This window comes from Clytia hemisphaerica, unplaced genomic scaffold (genome assembly GCF_902728285.1).
Source record: "Clytia hemisphaerica strain Z4C2 unplaced genomic scaffold, Clytia hemisphaerica genome assembly, whole genome shotgun sequence".
In the NCBI taxonomy this organism is placed as follows: domain Eukaryota; kingdom Metazoa; phylum Cnidaria; class Hydrozoa; order Leptothecata; family Clytiidae; genus Clytia; species Clytia hemisphaerica.
Genome location: NW_027103582.1, coordinates 404,505 through 421,788, shown reverse-complemented (window position 1 = coordinate 421,788; position 17,284 = coordinate 404,505). Strand labels below are relative to the sequence as shown.

Here is a 17,284-nt window from a genome sequence, read left to right as displayed (position 1 = left end):
ATGACAAAATGACCTGTCAAGACATTCTAATATCTTTTTGTTTTGTAAAGCAACCAATTTCAAATAAAAAGTATCTTGACAGGAATAAATAAGCTTTTCATAGCCAAACAGAATTACCATAGCTTTTACCAAAAAAAATATATCAAAGATTTTCAGTCAAATCCAACTTTTGTTCTTGCTGGGGCTTTGTGGAAACTTATCCTGTCCATGTGTAAACATTCCCGTATGTTTGTTATGTACTTGACTACCCGTTGTCAAACCGGGATAAGACAGGGGGACTGCAATAAAAAGTTATGCAAGAAAAACCATAATTTCGACCTCAAAAGGTGACTTTCTTTGCCAATAACTTTTGATAGAATTGTTCCCCTAATTAGGTCTTCCTCTATCTTATATGCTTCAGAAAAAACAAAAACATTGCCCTAAAAGCTTAGCCTCACGAAGCCCCAGCTAATAATATAACCCCCTGGTTATATCTTTGTATTCTTATCCTATAAATATAACGGAACGGCCATTCTACGGAAATTGCTGTCTTGGACATTTTCCTACCGCACGCGTGATACAAATCGCGCATTTTCATTGGATGTTGAAAATTTATTTGTTACGTCACAAGAAGTTCCGACTTAACATTTTTAAAAAACAAAATGGCGAAAGGACGTTTTTTTGATGTTTATGATTATTGAAAGAATTCGGTTGATTTTAAGCCGGGGGGGGGGTACTAGGTTTGCGAGGTGACGGGTATGTCCGAGCCGAAAATCGAAAATAGACCCTTTGAGAGACAAAGTTTTGGTGATTTTGGGACCCTTTGAGAGACTTTTTCCTAAATTTTGGTCCATTTTTTCCAAATTTTGGTTTGATTTTCACCAAATTTTGGTCAAAATTCTTGAAAATCATGACCCTTTGAGAGAGAAATTTTTGATTTTTGTGATTTTGGGACCCTTTCAGAGACTAACTTTTGAATTTGTACCCCTTTGAGAGACTTTTGAGGAATGAGAAAAGGTACCCTTATGGCTCGCACATACCTGGCACCCATTTTGCCTAAGTACCCCCCCCCCGGGATTTTAAGGTTTTAATTATTTCTTTTTCTTTTGCCATGTGTACTAAAAGATTCTACAATGTTTGGGGAACTCAAATATCCAAAAGTTTTTCTATTTTTCATGGAAAAATGAGCTATAAAGGCAATTTCTTTGCTTAAAAGGTTTGTTTTTTCTTCGTGAATTTTCATTTTCAATCTTTCTTTAAAGATTTAATATTTTATCAATTATCTTGGGATTTTCAGGGTTTATTCTAGAACTATTTGGGAGTAGAGAGCTTTTTACAGATCTTAAAAAGGTTTACTAATTCTTTAGATATAGTTGCAAAAGTTTAGACATTGGTAAAACTTATTCTCCGATCGACATTGACACACACAGTCCAAATTTAGACACTGGGTATAAGGTCTATGACATCCACAGTCGAGGATTATTTTGCCCTATAAAGAGATAAGTCTACTCTATTTAAGAGAAGGTCTCTTAAGTAGGAGATTTCTTTCTCTTAACTAGGAGACTTTTTCTTCTTCGTTAATCTTTGACCTTCTCATCATTTTGCGCAAGTTTTGAACTTCATAGATCGACTCAGCACGTTTTTTTCTCCCTTTAGCAAAAATTTGGTTGAGTTCTGCTTTGTTTTGGGACAGGATGGTAGGGTCTTATCAATCTAAAGGCCGATCTACATCATAAGAATTTTGTGAAAAAGTAATAATATACACGTTTTTTTTTTTTATAAGGAAACCTTAACTTTGCTCTGAGCCTGGAGTTCCTTATTTTTACAGAGAATTTCAGTCTCAAAGTTCCTTATCGAGTTCCTTACTACATAGGAAATTTTGAACTTTTTGCCCCTTGAAAGATCAAATTTGGTCAAATTAGTCCCAATAAGGTACATATTTTCAAATCCACTTATTCTCAGCCGAGCAGTTCCTTAACAATTTCCTTATTTTTTGAACCATTTTCAGCCTCGGGTCCTTATAAACGGTTTCCTTATAAAAAAAAAACGTGTCTCGGGCCATATTTAAGAAACGCGTTCAAGCGCGGTCAAAACGCGGGTTTCCAAACAGAAAGTGAGTTTGCTCTTGTCTCTCCAAATAAGGGGGGTTGAGAAAAAAGTGTTTGGAAGGTCGAGGTTGTTTCTTCATTATTTTAAAAATTCGTCAACACATGCAAATGAGGCTATTTAGTTTTTCGAAGTTTGAAAAAAGAATGAAAGGTATTTTATTTTGGTTTTGGGTCATTGGAATCACGGAAACGTGATCTTTCACGTGATCTTATTTTCATTTGCGCAAAAGTCTGCTTGTAGTAATTTTGAACGTACAAATTCAGTTTAGGTAACGTGAACTGAAAATCTAAATAAGCACTTGGGTATTGGGCTAATCCGACTGATCCAGGCCATTCATTTTAGGGCTATGCATATAGCCTCCACTGATGCAAGTTACCTGATCTCACAGTCCGGTTTGCAGAGTATGGCAAGGCTGCACTCGAGTAAGAGCGCACCTGATAAATTTTGGTTTGGACCTTTGAAATTGGCTCAAAATGGCAAAAAATTGCTGAAATTAGCTGCACTTGAGGAGAAAATAGCGGAACTCTGCACTTAGGGTTAAAAAACTGTCTGAACTTGCACCTGAAAACCTAAAATTTTGCGCCTGCACTCAACTTTTTCAAGATGCACACTCAAGCATAGCAAACGTGCCTCACTCTGCAAACTGGTCTCTCATGGTCAAGCTGACGACCTGAGGCTGGCGGATAGTTTCTAAAACAAATAAAAGCGATTCAAGTCTACCTTCCGGTTTCAATGAATGCGATAGACCATTAACACCCCAACTTGTGAAATAACAGGTACCCCAAACATATTGATACTCCCACCCAATTGAAAAAGTATCTTTTTTTTAACAAACATTTTTGAGGAAGTTGAGGGAGTTGGGGGAGTTTACAGCTAAATTCTTAGAAACCACAAACAAAAACAAACATCAAAGGAGATACTTGACTAGCTGATGTATGAAATTATCAATGGTAAGTCTTGGTAGTGAAAAGATATGAAAAGGGGGAAGGATGGGGGCGATGTGGATGGGGTGGGCAGTAGTGGGGGAAGAGACGACAGGGGAAGGCTTTGTTTTTAGCTAGCTTTTTAGATGAATCTTCCAAAAGCAAAAGCTGAGAAATTGGAGGGGGGAGAGAAGCAAGAAGGGATGATTTTGACTTATTTTAATAAAGGCATCAATTACCTTTCTTCCTTAAAAATTAAATGAAATACAAGAAATCGTTCCATTCATACCCTTTCGACTTTGCTTTCCATCAACTTTTTCATTGCAGGAGGCTTGGTACGAGCCCCTAGTGTTTACGGTATGTCGGCTGACGGCAAAGGCATCATGCTCCCGTAAAGCCCTGTATATAAAGCAACTGAGGATTTTTCTTTTTTCGACTGTATACTATGTACACAGCAAACGAAAGCCGTCGCCTTCTTGGTTTTTCGGTAAGCGTACCGTCGTAAGGACTGTTTCAAAAAGCGCTGATAAAAATACGAACAGGAAAAATTTGGGGAAAGCCACAAATTTCACTGCATTGTTTTAGTAACCTTGAAATGATTTTTAAGATACCTACACCATTGTCCTTGCCCACAGCCTTTCGTCGAAGGGGGATGGGTACTTAGGCAAAATGGGTGCCGGGTATGTACGAACCATAAGGGAGGTGTCCCCCAGTGGACCCTCAATTCACGCAATCACGCAAATTTTTTTTCGAAATTCATGCACTCACGCAAATTTTCCTCGAGTTTTACGCAATAGGAATAACCCGGCTTTTCAGCAAAACAGAAAATTTTCGGGAAAAACTGGGGGGGGGACATTGGAAAATCGGAAACACTGCACACAATCGGTGGAAAAAAGGAAAAATTCAAGTATTCACGCACAAAATAGCCCAGATTCACGCATTCACGCAATCAAAAAGTGGATTTTCACGTTCATGCAATATGTTTTTTCAATTCACGCATTCACACTTTTTTTCAATCAATTTACGATGTTTCCAGCGATTGAAAAAAGCATGTTCTCAACAATTTCGCACGGAAAATTAATTATGCATGCGCATCATTAAGTGATAATTATGATTCATATGTCTTTAAATACTCAAAATTCTAAATCATCCTCGCTATTGCATTCACTCAACATACTTTAGCAAACTTCTCCAAAATTTCCAGATTTTCTCGTACCTGTACTTAATCATAAGCCCCCGTATACTCCGGTCAACCTTTCTTTACTTTTATGACATTGGAACAATCGGACGAGCGCTTCTTCCTGGACTTCAAACAGATGATCAATCAATGGCTCAGACGATCAACCACCAAGGAATACAACAGAATATCCTAAAAGACGATCGATTACCAAAACAAACGCCGGTCATTGGAGATTGACGATCTTATCAACATTCACCACCGACAACTTATCAAACATGGAATCGTGGATGTGTTTTATCAAGTTGATGAATTTGGTATTCCTTAAACGAAAATTACAAATAGATGATAACATTTTGAAGCTATGAAGCTCATACCTCGTAAAAATCCATTATGATATAATACTTATAGTTATAATTTAAATTTATGATCTCTTACATTTGACGGTTAAAGGCTTGCAGATGGAGTAATTTCGTTAGTAAAAAATTTGTACATAAAGAGGGGAAGACCTTTAACCTCCGAAGGTCGGGGTGACGGATGCCATTGGTTCGGAGATAATGTTTCCTCCAAAATAAACAGCCACTGGGGGTTTTACACTACACGCTTCGTCACAAAAATTCAGTTGTATTTATTTGAGCTTATCCAACGCAATATGATTTTGTTAAACATTTTTTTTACCACGAGTGTTAATGCAAGCAAATAGAAATACCAAACAAAAAATAAAAACTACTATCGTCTTGTATTGTTTGTTTCAATTCGAAAAGGAGAAATAGTGGAGAATCAAGCATTCACGCAACTGAAAATGCCCATTCACACGCATTCACGCAAACCGCTGGGGTGCCCCATAAGGGTACCTTTTTAACACCCTGGAAATTCTTTCGAAGGAGTACAAAAACCATAAGCAAGCAAATTGAGTCTCTGTAAGGGTCCAAAATTTACAAAAATCGAAATTTCCTCTCCCAAGTTAAAGGGTCGTGATTTTCAAAAATTTGGAAGGAGTGTAAAATATCTATCTATTCCGAAAGTCCAGGAGTAATAAATTAGAAAAAGAAAATTATTTGCTTTCTTCTAGCAGGCCTCGTCGGCCTCGTAGATGTCCTCTGCCTAGGGAATAGGGACAAAGTTTAAACAAAGGGCAGATGTCTTTTTTCCAGGAACATCTCGGTGTTTAAACTTAAAACAGATACTTTCTCCGGGTCGATTTTCGGCTCGGACATCCGTGGCACAAACCTTTGAAAGACAAATTGGAGACGTTCACTGTGGAGCCCTTAAAATACGCTCATCATAGGTCAGACCCCATTCACTTGTGGGTCGACTTACAGACAGCAGAGAAGATCTACCATTTCTCACTTTAAAAGAAAAGAAAAAACCAAACCCATTTTTTTACCTGTATGTATACGCGTATATGAAATCGGTTAAATATTTTCAACATGATATGATATAATGAATTGAGTAGATATAAATATTTCAAATCGAAAAAAGATCTCTATATATACAACAAAGTGCCACGAGGCAAAGGAAGCTTTTTTACCATAAAATGATTGAGAATTCATCTTTGGGAAACTTTTTTGTTTCAGCTTGAAAAAATGATTCAATATCGACAAAAAAGATGCAAATACACCACAAATACTTTTAAAATTTATTCAAATTTTATTAAAATCTATCACCCCCCCCCCCCCCCACGTCCTCACAACTAGGACTAGGTATGTGTAAAATAATGTGAATGTTAATAATAAAAATATTTATCTTGTGCATAATTCAATAATAATTTTCATAAAAAAGTTTCGAAACCCCCACAAAAATAAAATACACGTATATCATGGGTCGTGATTATACTCTATATACTCTTATTAGTCGAATTCCTCCTGAATATAGCGAAGGGAAAATTTGATGCTTATGTTATTCAATCCTAGTCCATCTTAAAAAGTCCATTTCTTCAACAAGTCATACGATGGTCTTTGCGTTCAAATCCCTTCAAAGTCCTTCGATACGAACACCTATGGGATGTTCAACTTGATATTTCAAATTGATAGTTTTGGTTTCTGAAGAAGGCACTTCTAACTCCCATTCGATTGTATTGTTGTTTGTATACAATGAAGCATTCCCATTCTTGATGATGGATGTATCCGATGAATTACCCTTTGGAAATTTTATGTCCGGATCTTGTAGTGTAATCTAAAAGTGATTGAAATACAGAATGTTGTCATTTCCAGCGCGCAACAATTTTTGAAAAATGTGAAAATTTCCAACTGGTTTTTTATAATCCAAAATTTCAAAAGCTTGTAACTTGGGAGTAAGACAATGGTTTTGGTACCATTGGTAATGTATTTTATACTCTTTCTAAAAGTATTCGGTTTATGCCCTTTTAAATCAAGTGGTCAGGAGTTATATTCTTAAATCTGAGACTCGGTATTTTGGCAAATTCAAAACGTGTATACACGTCTGTCGGGTTTGAAGGGGTTAATATTACACATAACAATCTAAAAGTTCCCTAAACAATCAAACATGCAAAATAATAACAATTTGGATAGTAAAACAAGGTACAACCACTTTGAAAAACAAACTGAATTTTTATCCGGCCAGCTTGGTTCATCTCTCAATTTGTTCGGAAGTTTTAATTTTCAGCGGAAATGTTTTAATTCGATTGTTTAGGGAACTTTTGGATTGTTTGACGTTAGTACGGCAAAATGGTAAAAGAATATAGAGACTTTAGACTATAAGGACTCGAGTATCTAAAAAAATGACTCAAATGGTAATTTCCCCAATCTGCTTATTTTTGACCATGGTCTCCGCACATTCTGCTGATCGATGAATTGAAAAACCAATGGGCTTTTCATGAATTTTCTATGCAATAGCCCAATTGACCCCAAATGTAGGAAGGAATCGACTTCGGTAGCACACATAGTAACACAAGCACAATCTCGACGAAGATACTCTCGGGTACCTAATAAGCGTCCCCTCCCGCTAATTAATCTTTCAAAAATTTTCCACCCAGAACATTTTTATGCCAGCCGCCCCCCTCCCCCGCTTATTAATTAAGTTTTTAGAATTTTTCCATCCATCGCGCTTATTCCAACCCCGTTTATTAGGTACCCATAAATGTAATGCAAAACTACGAAGATCGGCTACTGATTGAAGGCAGTTAAGTATAAAAGTGTGTCAAAAAGGGTACCTTAATTTTATCATTGGTAGACCACGGACATTGGTCGGTTACTTTGATTTTGACGGGTAGTGACTTTGTATTCTTGATCTCGATGACTTGATGGAAATTGAACAAATCAGCTTTGGAGATCATACCAGTTCGCTGCTGGAACTTCTTGACGGGTTTGTAGGTGACTTTGACTGATGGATCCACACCTAATGCAATGTCAAACTCTTCCATGGGTGAAACAGCTGATAATGTGGTCTAAAGGATAAATGAAATGAATGAATGTCAAAAATGAATATGAAGACTTTTTCTAGTCGAACCTCTACTATTCGAATTTTTATTTAATTCGAACTAAAATATTTAACCCCTTAGCTGAAAAGTGATACAAAATACTCTCTGTAATTCGAATCTTTCTTTAATTCGAAGAACATTTTTGGTCCCCTAATCGAATTAGAGAGAGCCAACTGTATGAAAACTGACACGAACACAAAACATTTTATGGTCGATGATAGTCGTAGAAACACACTGGCTAAGAAAGAAAACAAAGCTTGAAATTAATTGTAGCTTAGTTTGTACAAAAGAGCCAAAATATTATTTTCAAACCTTGGTCAGGAAATTATTATCCAAAAAAACATTGGCATCGCCAGCCAACAGTGCATAATTGCTGTCATTCTTCACTTTGATCTTCAAAAAGGCATGTGCCACACTCTTGGGAATGGCCAAATATTCAAATTCTGGGGAGAAGTCCAATTGACAGATGGAGACTTTGTGCTCTACGTCATCAGATTCGATAGTGGAAGGTCTCAGAATATCAAAATTGGTACTGGTCAAATTTTCTGTCGCCTGTTAGTAGGTGGGGAAGGATGATGAAGTGAAATATCTCACGGATGGGTTAAAGTTATAAGTTTGGGAGTTATTACAAATGCAGGGGTTAACTAGATCATATTCAAAAGGTTGGGATGGAAAATGTTGTGTGAAAAGGTTGACGATTCAAAATTGAAAGTTCTAAGTGGAGGCTTGAGTTGGGGGTGGTAAAGTTGAAGAAAAAAAACAAATATAAAAGTAGAAAACAACAACAAAGAGGAAACAGACAGAACAAATGAACATTTATTATTGTCTCGTCTGTACTGTATACAATGTTTTTTGAAACATTTCTTTTCTGTGATCGAAGTGTATCATCATTTTTTTTAGCACAAAATGAATACCTGCGCACTTGGTAGAAGAGCAGCAATCATATCGAATTTTTTATTGCGTTGGGAAGAGCGGAAAATGGGGTTCTCCGACATTTCCCATTTTGGACTGAACTTCGTGGACGTTCTTAAAATAAATAATTTTCCAGAGTTAAATACGGCAAATTTTGTTTACTGGTTTTGAATCTTGCGTAAAACAGACGAATTTTTTCGATTTCTCAATAACTTCCATCATAATGCAAGCTTTCATGACAAAAACATTTCAGATTGGTATCCCTGGAGGTCTGAAATTTTGTGGAGTTGGTGTTTTTTGAATAACTTTCAAAATTCTATTAATGATACGTTATGCTGCTTTAGATTTCGTGTTCTGTACTAAAATTCATTTTTTATGTAAAGAATTAGAATTCTGTTTGACTCAAGTTTTATCATACAAACACCATCACGTTGATATTTATCTAAAAGGCAGTAGACCAAAGTATTCATGTCAAAGATATATTTTATCTCATAGTTTTGAAAATCTTTAAGAATTGTTGACTTTGACCTCTTAATACCCAAACCCTCTCCCAAACATCGGTTCTCTTTAGACAAACAATTATTCAGTTGCCTTTTGGTCTGTTTCCTCTATCTTGTTCTTCTCCTTATCTTGGAGTTACAACAAAGTACCTGGGCAGTTGGTAGAGCTGAAGGAGCACCAACACTACACATGTATGATGACAACGACTCTTCTTCGTCACTGTCACTATCACCGGCACCGAAACTCTTCATCTTCATAGAACGCCTTTTAACGCCACCACCGCCACCGCCAAAACTAAAACCTCTGTAAAATACAACGCGATGGAAATGGAAATCGGGACAATGCAATGGTGGTGTTGAAATTTAATTGATGAAGTGAGACGCTCTGATAACTGACAGCCATTTGTAAAAAAATACGAAAGATTATATGATGGTAAAAATGTTTGTCCAATTTGGGTACAAACAAGACGACTACCAGCTGTGGAATGATTTGTGTGTGTGGTGATGAAGGGTGGATGAAATTGATTAGTCAACGAGAAAGGTGGAACGTAGATAAGTCGAAAAAATACCATGAACCTGCACAAACTGACATCCTCAAGAGCAACTATCAAAAGTTCTATTTATTTCAAATGATGAAAAAGATGAAACCTTTCGTCTCTCAACAAGCAGCGAATTGCGTGATAACGTCACTTTTTGATTTAAGAGTATTTTCAAGTGCATTATGTGTTTTTTTATTATTCATGGTGTTACTTATGGGTGGGAATTATATTTCAAAAACGAAACATTCATTCCTATCTGTTTCCTCTTTGTTTTCTTTGAAGGATTACTGACCTCGGCAATCGGCAAGGGAGCTTGAGAAAAGTTGTAATCGGAAAGCTCTATTGACTTTTCCATCGAATTAGCGATTATATATTTAGCTTGTAGTTCTTGTTCAACTATTTTGTTCGATACATGTCTTCGAAAACTGAGAGCAGGTCTATACAAACGATAACATAAGTGAACGTAAAAGTCAATATAACAATAGCGTTCAGTTTGAGGTCGTTGTTGTTATTTTCTGCCCGCGTAGTTTGATTATTCGCCCGATAGTGTCATTTGGGCCCGACGCGAAGCGGAGGGCGCAAATGGCACTAGAGGGCTAATAATCAAATTGCAAGGGCAGAATTAATGACAACAACGAACAAAAACTTAACGCTATTACTATTATTATCCATATCGGATATTCAAACAACGTTTTTTTCTAGCGTCAACAAATTCTTTTCGCTTCAATGCAATGTCTTCAACAAATTTTTAGCACCTTGTGAGCGGGCCGCAAATGACCAAAAAGTGTTTTTTCTGACGTTAGTTTAGTCTCTTCGCTTCAATGCAACGACTTCAATTCAATTCCGAGCGGGCCGCAAATGACGTTATTGCCCTATACCCGGGCCGTTAATGATATTTCAGCCCTCTGAAGCCTGGCACTTTATTTTCCTCAGCACGGGTATGACAATTTGAGTCAAAAAACCTTTCAATACCGCCCGCCGATTGAACCTTTAATGACTTACTTAATGACCGCTATATGGATAATAATGTATATTTGTGCTAAAACTTAAAAGTGAACATTAAAAACACAGTAGTGTGTACGACGTTTCGACGGTTGTCTTTATCAAGTTCGGTAATATATATATGCTCTGATTTTAATATCAACAGTGTGTCGAGGCTTCCCTTTTTTCAATCTAACAAAGTATATCAGGATCATTTGACAAAAATGTTGTATTGTTTTTTTGTCAACATTTTGCTTTCAGCTTAATTTTCCATTTGATGATGCTGATGTAGTAAAAACAACAAAATTTGTCAAATCAACTTTGCTATTTTTTTGTTTACAAAAGCAATAGAATGTGAGGGTCACATCTCGAAACAACTTTCGATCTTTCACTTGCTTGTAGGATATCGTTGCGTAAAAGAGTAGCTTTAATTTACGAAATAGCTCCGTGAGTATTAAAAAAATTCGTAGTCTGTTTCACCTCATTGTTGTTGTTTTTTTGAATGTATTTAATCAAACCTGAGCAGTAGGCATAGCAGATGGAGCAAGTGAATAAGGCATAGCACTGTAAGAATCTTCGATAGTTGAATCTTCGATAGTTGAATCGTTCAGAGCGCATGCGTAGAGTGCTGGTTCTGCGAAAGCCAATGATTCCAGTTGCAAATTCCGATTCCCGAAACCTTTTATGTGTTTAGATTTTCTAAAGCTAGACAATAAATTCATGATAAGTTCTTTGGAAGTAGATTCAAGATTTACTTTAGTTGATAATTTATTGTCTTTTATTTTAGCTAGTTTCGCCAAAAGACGAGACAATGAAAATGAAATAGTCTAGTTCTATTTCCTCTTTGTTGTTTTTGGCTTTTTTCTTTTCCAAAATACCTCAGCTGAAGGCAAAGCCGATTCACGGGCAGAAGAACATCGTTCGAGTTCGAATGAGTCCTCTATGGTCGGGTCATACTGGTCCATGGCGAAAGCATTCGAACGGGGAGCAGGAGCAGCATATCTTAATTTCTTACTACGAAAACTAAGAAATATAGTTGAAAGCTTTAGAAAAAAATAATCGAAGAAAAGTTTAAGTTGTCCTTGATAAACTCTATGGGAGAAATACGACGACAAAACATTTCTTAATTCTAGAGAAAGTACTTCTGAAAGATTGAAAGAAATAATGTGCATATGTTTGTGCGAGGAGTGCGTGCGATTTGTTATTACATATCAGTGTTGGTGTATAGTTAATCAAGATTGTGCAATGTTTATATCGTAAAGCGTAATTAAGTTATTTTGTGAGGTTGTTTCTAGATGAATTTTCCGTTCCAGGAATGTCAAGGATGACTTACCTTTTAGCCGACTTTGCAGTGAGTACTGTAGCCACTTTCAAGAGTTGAGGCTTAAGAGAGGGCGGACTACCACCCACACTAGGTAGGGCGGTGCTCAAAGACAACTTGGCATCTTCCCAATCTTCACCTGTGTTCTGACGGATCATACCAAAATACAAAATCTGGAAAGAAAAATACAAAACAACACTTCATTAAAGAGTTTGATGTTGGCGGATTCGTAGAAATTCGAAGCCATAAAACAATGAAACAACACAAAGACAAAAGTGTTTGTGATTTAGAAGATTCTTTTTTAATTAATATGAAAATGTTCAATCACTCACTCAATGTGAAAACACAGTAACTTTACCTGAACAGAACTGTCTTTATTGAAAGCTCTGACATCATAAAAGGGCCTCCAACTTGCCCTTGAAACTACATACGATGCAACCAAATTCACATTACTTTCCTCCTTCACTTCAAGTAAAATTGAAACATTTCTAGAATCAATAAAAGTACAGGCAACGGTCAAAAATGGTTTCGAGAACTATGCCAGAGTGTAGTAGACATTTTCATCAATCAATAAAAGTAATAAACCTGAACATGGGCTGGTGACTGGACCTTATTAGTGCAATCAATCCCAAAGTCGAAGTAATACTACTATAGTAATACTAAGAAATAGGTTTCATAGACCACAGTCGCAAAGCGTAATGGGTAATCATGACCACTGCGCGCTAATAACGACTTATTATTGGTCCAATGTTTTGAAAAAGTTTGAAGATTTTTGCGTTTAACCAACGAGAAACCGTTATCGGGGCGCAATCAGTTCTGATTACCCATGATCAATTTCGACTGTGAAATGACCTATGAAAGCCATTTACCTTTGCATATTAGTCTTTTGTGTTTTAGGTTCCAATTTCACAAGATTTTGCTTCAAGATCCCTATTTCCTTGACAATTTCTTCAATCTTTTGGGTGAGATCAGAAAATTCGTTGTGTATCCTTGTTGAACGCTCTTCGTATATTGCCAGAAAGTTCAACATATTCTCAATGCTTTTCTTCTCAAGAACATCTCCAACTTTGTCTTCTTTTTTCTGAGATTAAGAAGATTTGTTGAATTCAGCATGCTAATTTCATTTATAAATTCTGCAAGGAAAATCATAGGATGTGCTGGTTTTGGAAAAATATTTTTCCTCTTTCTGGTAAAGTTGTGGTTATTCTGTTCATTTTTGAAAAAACCAAAACATCTCAGGTTTATTCGCTGATTGTCCGCTTTATTTGCTACTTTCTTATATTATCTATTTATTTGTTTAGGACAAAATGCTTAAAACTTCATGTATTTCCCAAGGAAGTCAAACTAACAAAATGTTCGTATTTCTAGAGGAAAGTCTTAAAATCCGATTTCACTGTCTCTACCTAAGATCGCAAAAATAAATAAACAAGGTAATTACTGAAGAGATGCAGTCAGCGTAATTTTGAAGCAAAAGTTTTTCTTTATTAATGACTTCAATTCGTTGCTCATGTTTTGCTTTGTTTGCTTCTAGTGTCTTAATTGAACCTTTAATGTTTTTCTTCTCAGCTTCAGTTTTGGATTTGATCTGTTCACTGTCGTCACAATCATCACCATTTTCTTTGACAGCCTTTTCTTGGTATGCTACTTCCACAATGGTAGCTTCCCCAAAACATGACACTCTGAAAAAAAAGTAAATATAAATAGCTTATTACATTATTGTCAGGCATTATATTTACATGTTTACTTAAATACACAAATACTTCTTCTCTTTTTAGAATCTTTTCTGACAACAAAAGTTTTCCCATGTTAAGGAGTAGTGAAACAGTATGCTTTCACAGGAAAAAATCAATAAATCCAACGCTTGTAAAAACCATCATTACTGCACAGAAATTTTCTGTCGGTGTGTGATTTTTGAAATTTTCAGTTTGTGATTTTTTTAAAGCTTTGAAGTCTTGGGATATAAGTCTTTCACATCTGGGAATTTCGGTATGGATAAACACAAGCGTGGTTTTTCCAAAATCAAACGATGACTAAGTCAAACTCATTTAACCTCAAAATGTAGAACGGATGACCTCTATTCAAATCTGCAGGTTCTTTTTGTTAAATAATTTTACTTCAGTTTTAAATATCTGGGATATAGCTATTTCAATTAATGGGTAGACTAAGAGCAGAGAATAGTTTGTTCCAGTAGACCCAACCTTTACACTGTGATCCCTTCCCAATAGTCCTATAACGGTGTCTTTTAATGAGCAGCACTTATTAATTGGTCATTGCAGAAACAAAAAGTCGGTAACATTTTCTCAGGAAATGATAAATTTGTAGATCTTTAAGTATGTTCCTAACCAACTCTATAATTTGACTAGATTCAAGTATCAAAATGGGTAAAATTTTCAGGATATTTCTGCGATATTTACTTTGACAGCTTTACAACTTTGTTTACAATTTTTGTCTGCCATTTTCCATGCCAAAAGTCAAAATTTAAAGCCACAAACAATTATGTGAGCAAGCCTGAAAGAGTATGGCCTAAATTCTTTCTCATTCCACAGATGGATTGATATGTATTGAATATGGAAGAGGTCAATTTCATTGATACACCCTGATACATCTGTATTTCGAGACAAACGCGCATACATTTTTTTTGCTCTCCGTCGTTTGGTCTATGGAGGTAAACATTTTTGCCTGCGTTTCTTTGTAAAGAAGTTCCATCGAACAAAAGCCTCCATTCCCAAACCCCTTGCAGGCCAAAATGCGTTGTCCCAGATAATTTATACACAACAGTGGAGTGTTTATTTTCCAGGCCATTTCTGGAAAGGTTTGTTGTGTTGTTGCAATGGGAGATAATAAAAACTATTCGAAATAATCACTTAAATTACCACTACAACTACACCATTCATTAATTTACAATCCAAATTTTGAAAATCCCTAAAATTTTTACCATCTACCAAAATACCAACTGACCCCCTTGTTTTAACCAAAGATGATGCAAAATGAAGAGCTTTGGAATTACTGGCTGACTGGTGAATATAGCAAATATCACTTTGACTATTTGATTTTGGTAATCGACCTTTTCGCCTTTCCATCCCCCATACTGAATTATTAGCAAAAATACAGGAAGGAAAAAGCTGTGGTAGTTTATCAAACTAAAGCTGTGGTTGGATTTAGTTAGAAATATACAAACATATACAAGTTTACACAAAGATCTTATAAAGAAATATTATACTCATTATAAAAATTTATGTTTTTTCTTAAAATTTGTCAAAAACTAGTCTTTAAACCACTGAAATTATGTCAAAATAAGTCCAAAAATAATTTCCTGCAAAAAATACTATAAAAGAATAAGAAAGTATACCAAAATAAAGAAAAATTGGCTCAAAACGCTATTTTGCACTTCCACTATTCTAAGAGATGAGCGAAATATTTCTAGTTTTAAAGAGAAATCAATTTAATCTTTTTTCTACAAGATTAAACTTTTATATAATGCCAATTATTCATGTAAGTTTGCAAAATTTGCAAAAGATTTTGCAAGCAATGTTTTGTTCTCGATAAGTTCGTTTTGATTGACAGATCGGATAGAGCCTGGTTTATACTTTATTCAGCCTTTATTGTTTTGAAATTTAAGGCCCATCTACATTTAGTAATTTTAATTTCTTTTAATTTTAATTTTTTGCCATTTAGGTATGGCATTTCTCTTTGATCTTTTATTGGTTTCTTTTGATCATTGCTTGCGTGCATCATCAATGACATAACTCGCACTTCATTTCTTGAAATGAAAACTCACAGTTTTCAAGAGTTTTTCCCAAGCAGTGTAGACCTAAAGCTCTAAAACAGCATCTAATAACATGAAAACCAGAATATGATTCTTCAATGGGAATCAAAACTATAAAGTGTACTTACAAACATCAATTTGTCAGATCTAACAAAATTAATAACCGCACTGTCATCATTGACAATAAAACAAACAATTTTCTGTCAAGAGCCTTGTAAACATTCCAACAACTTCCATCGAAATGATCTATCAAAGCTCAGTCTACCATTTTTAGCGCAGTCCGAGGATTGAGCCGAGAACGCTCTGCGAACTCCTGCGTGGGAGAAAACTTCAATCTGTCAATCATTTTCTCAAGCGAAGAGTACGCGAAGCGATTCTAGCTTTACGATAGTGCCGCGGGACATCAATGGATAGTATTCAATCATCATTATCCCTTTATTTTCATTCCTAGAACTTTTGCAAAAAAAAGGAAAAATAGAAAAGTTCTATTTTTTACTGCTCTATTCACATACTGAATTTGAAAGATCTTCTATGTGGCGTTTTTTTGCAAACTTTGCGGGACTTTGGCTTAAGTGCTTGAGTGCAGCATAGGGTACAAAGTCCAAACATGCGTTTCCCGTAATTTTTGTATGAAGAGTTAGGTCTACACTAGCCTGGGAATCTATGCTATGATTTCTTCTTTGATAAACTGATGGCGAAATGTATAGCATGGTACGGGCTGAGAGTTTGAATTTCTCAGAACTAATAACGGTTTAAAACATAGCCAATCAAATTTTGTTATTCTTTTACTGGTCACACTTTCTTAGAGAAAGCGCAACTTTCGAAATTTGGTTTTTATTTTAGTAAGTGAGGACAGCGCTAAATTCGAATTTTCCACTGTAAAAAATGTGAGTCCAATATTGGACTCACAGCTCGAACCCGTCTTGTGTACATCAAATTATAAAAAAACACACGACGGGTCTCCTGTCTAGGTCTATACTGCCAAGCTGAACTCTAACTTATCAAATAACATTGTTTAGTTAAAAAATACAAAAATTCTAAAGCAGTTGAATCATTAAATCATTCTCCTAGTGACTGTTGGTGAGAGTTGACAAAAAAAGTAAAAACTAAATTGATAAACACTATTCATACCTCATAGAATCCTGGTCCATACAATCAGGAAGATCTTTTAAGAGAACCTCTACATTTCCTTGTTGAAGGTTTAGATCGACAATTCGGTTGACTTCAGCTCGATCAACAAATACAGTGACATTTTTGACAGGACAATCTTTGATCTGAACTTCTTCCTTTGTCGAGGTAGCCGATGATTCAGACTTTTTAATGGTTTGGTCCATCTTAACAACTAGCTTACCTTTCGATATTGATACTGATTGTTCCAAGTCTTCTGGCTCTGAGTCTGAACGATCTGAATGTGACATGTTTTATGACAAGAAGGAAAAGAAAAAGTGGTCAGGAAAAGTGGGTGTTGCAAATTTCTGAAATATTTGTGCGAAAACTGCGGAATCCGAAAACTGCGAAGCAAAGCACTTTCGATTTCAATTCATTTCTAGGAGATTCTAAAAATAGTAACACATAAGATCAGGGGGTAAAATACAACAACACAAATATTCGTAAATTTCGTGAGTGAATTCGACTTTG

At 35.8% G+C, this 17,284-nt stretch overlaps 1 protein-coding gene across 5 annotated transcripts; it reads right to left on the bottom strand.

Annotated features, from left to right (window-relative positions):
* Positions 1-5,914: 5,914 nt before the first annotated feature.
* On the bottom strand, positions 5,915-17,152 carry LOC136801301 (protein F37C4.5-like). 5 transcript variants are annotated; one of them, XM_067057937.1, is made up of 9 exons: positions 16,778-17,152; positions 13,319-13,559; positions 12,750-12,961; positions 12,239-12,368; positions 11,893-12,053; positions 11,438-11,582; positions 7,940-8,179; positions 7,361-7,594; positions 5,915-6,363 (listed from the first exon to the last, which is right to left on the bottom strand). In XM_067057937.1, exons 1-9 carry the CDS (start codon positions 17,062-17,064, stop codon positions 6,163-6,165), a joined length of 1,851 nt encoding a protein of 616 aa, XP_066914038.1. In that variant the 5' UTR covers positions 17,065-17,152; the 3' UTR covers positions 5,915-6,162. The 5 variants fall into 5 exon arrangements, with proteins under 5 accessions (XP_066914038.1, XP_066914039.1, XP_066914037.1 ...); XM_067057938.1 differs by lacking the exon at positions 11,438-11,582 and adding an exon at positions 9,871-10,015; XM_067057936.1 differs by lacking the exon at positions 11,438-11,582 and adding an exon at positions 9,190-9,343.
* Between the last annotated feature and the right edge of the window lie 132 nt (positions 17,153-17,284).

What these genes read in the sequence shown, in the direction of transcription:
- LOC136801301 (XM_067057935.1), bottom strand. Translation starts at nt 17,064, where the DNA reads ATGTCACATTCAGATCGTTCAGACTCAGAGCCAGAAGACTTGGAACAA. An exon ending in ACGCTGACTGCATCTCTTCA is followed by an intron (nt 12,962 to 13,318) that starts GTAATTACCTTG and finishes TCTTAATCTCAG; the next exon opens with AAAAAAGAAGACAAAGTTGG. An exon ending in CTGCTATGCCTACTGCTCAG is followed by an intron (nt 8,180 to 11,077) that starts GTTTGATTAAAT and finishes ACCTACTAACAG; the next exon opens with GCGACAGAAAATTTGACCAG.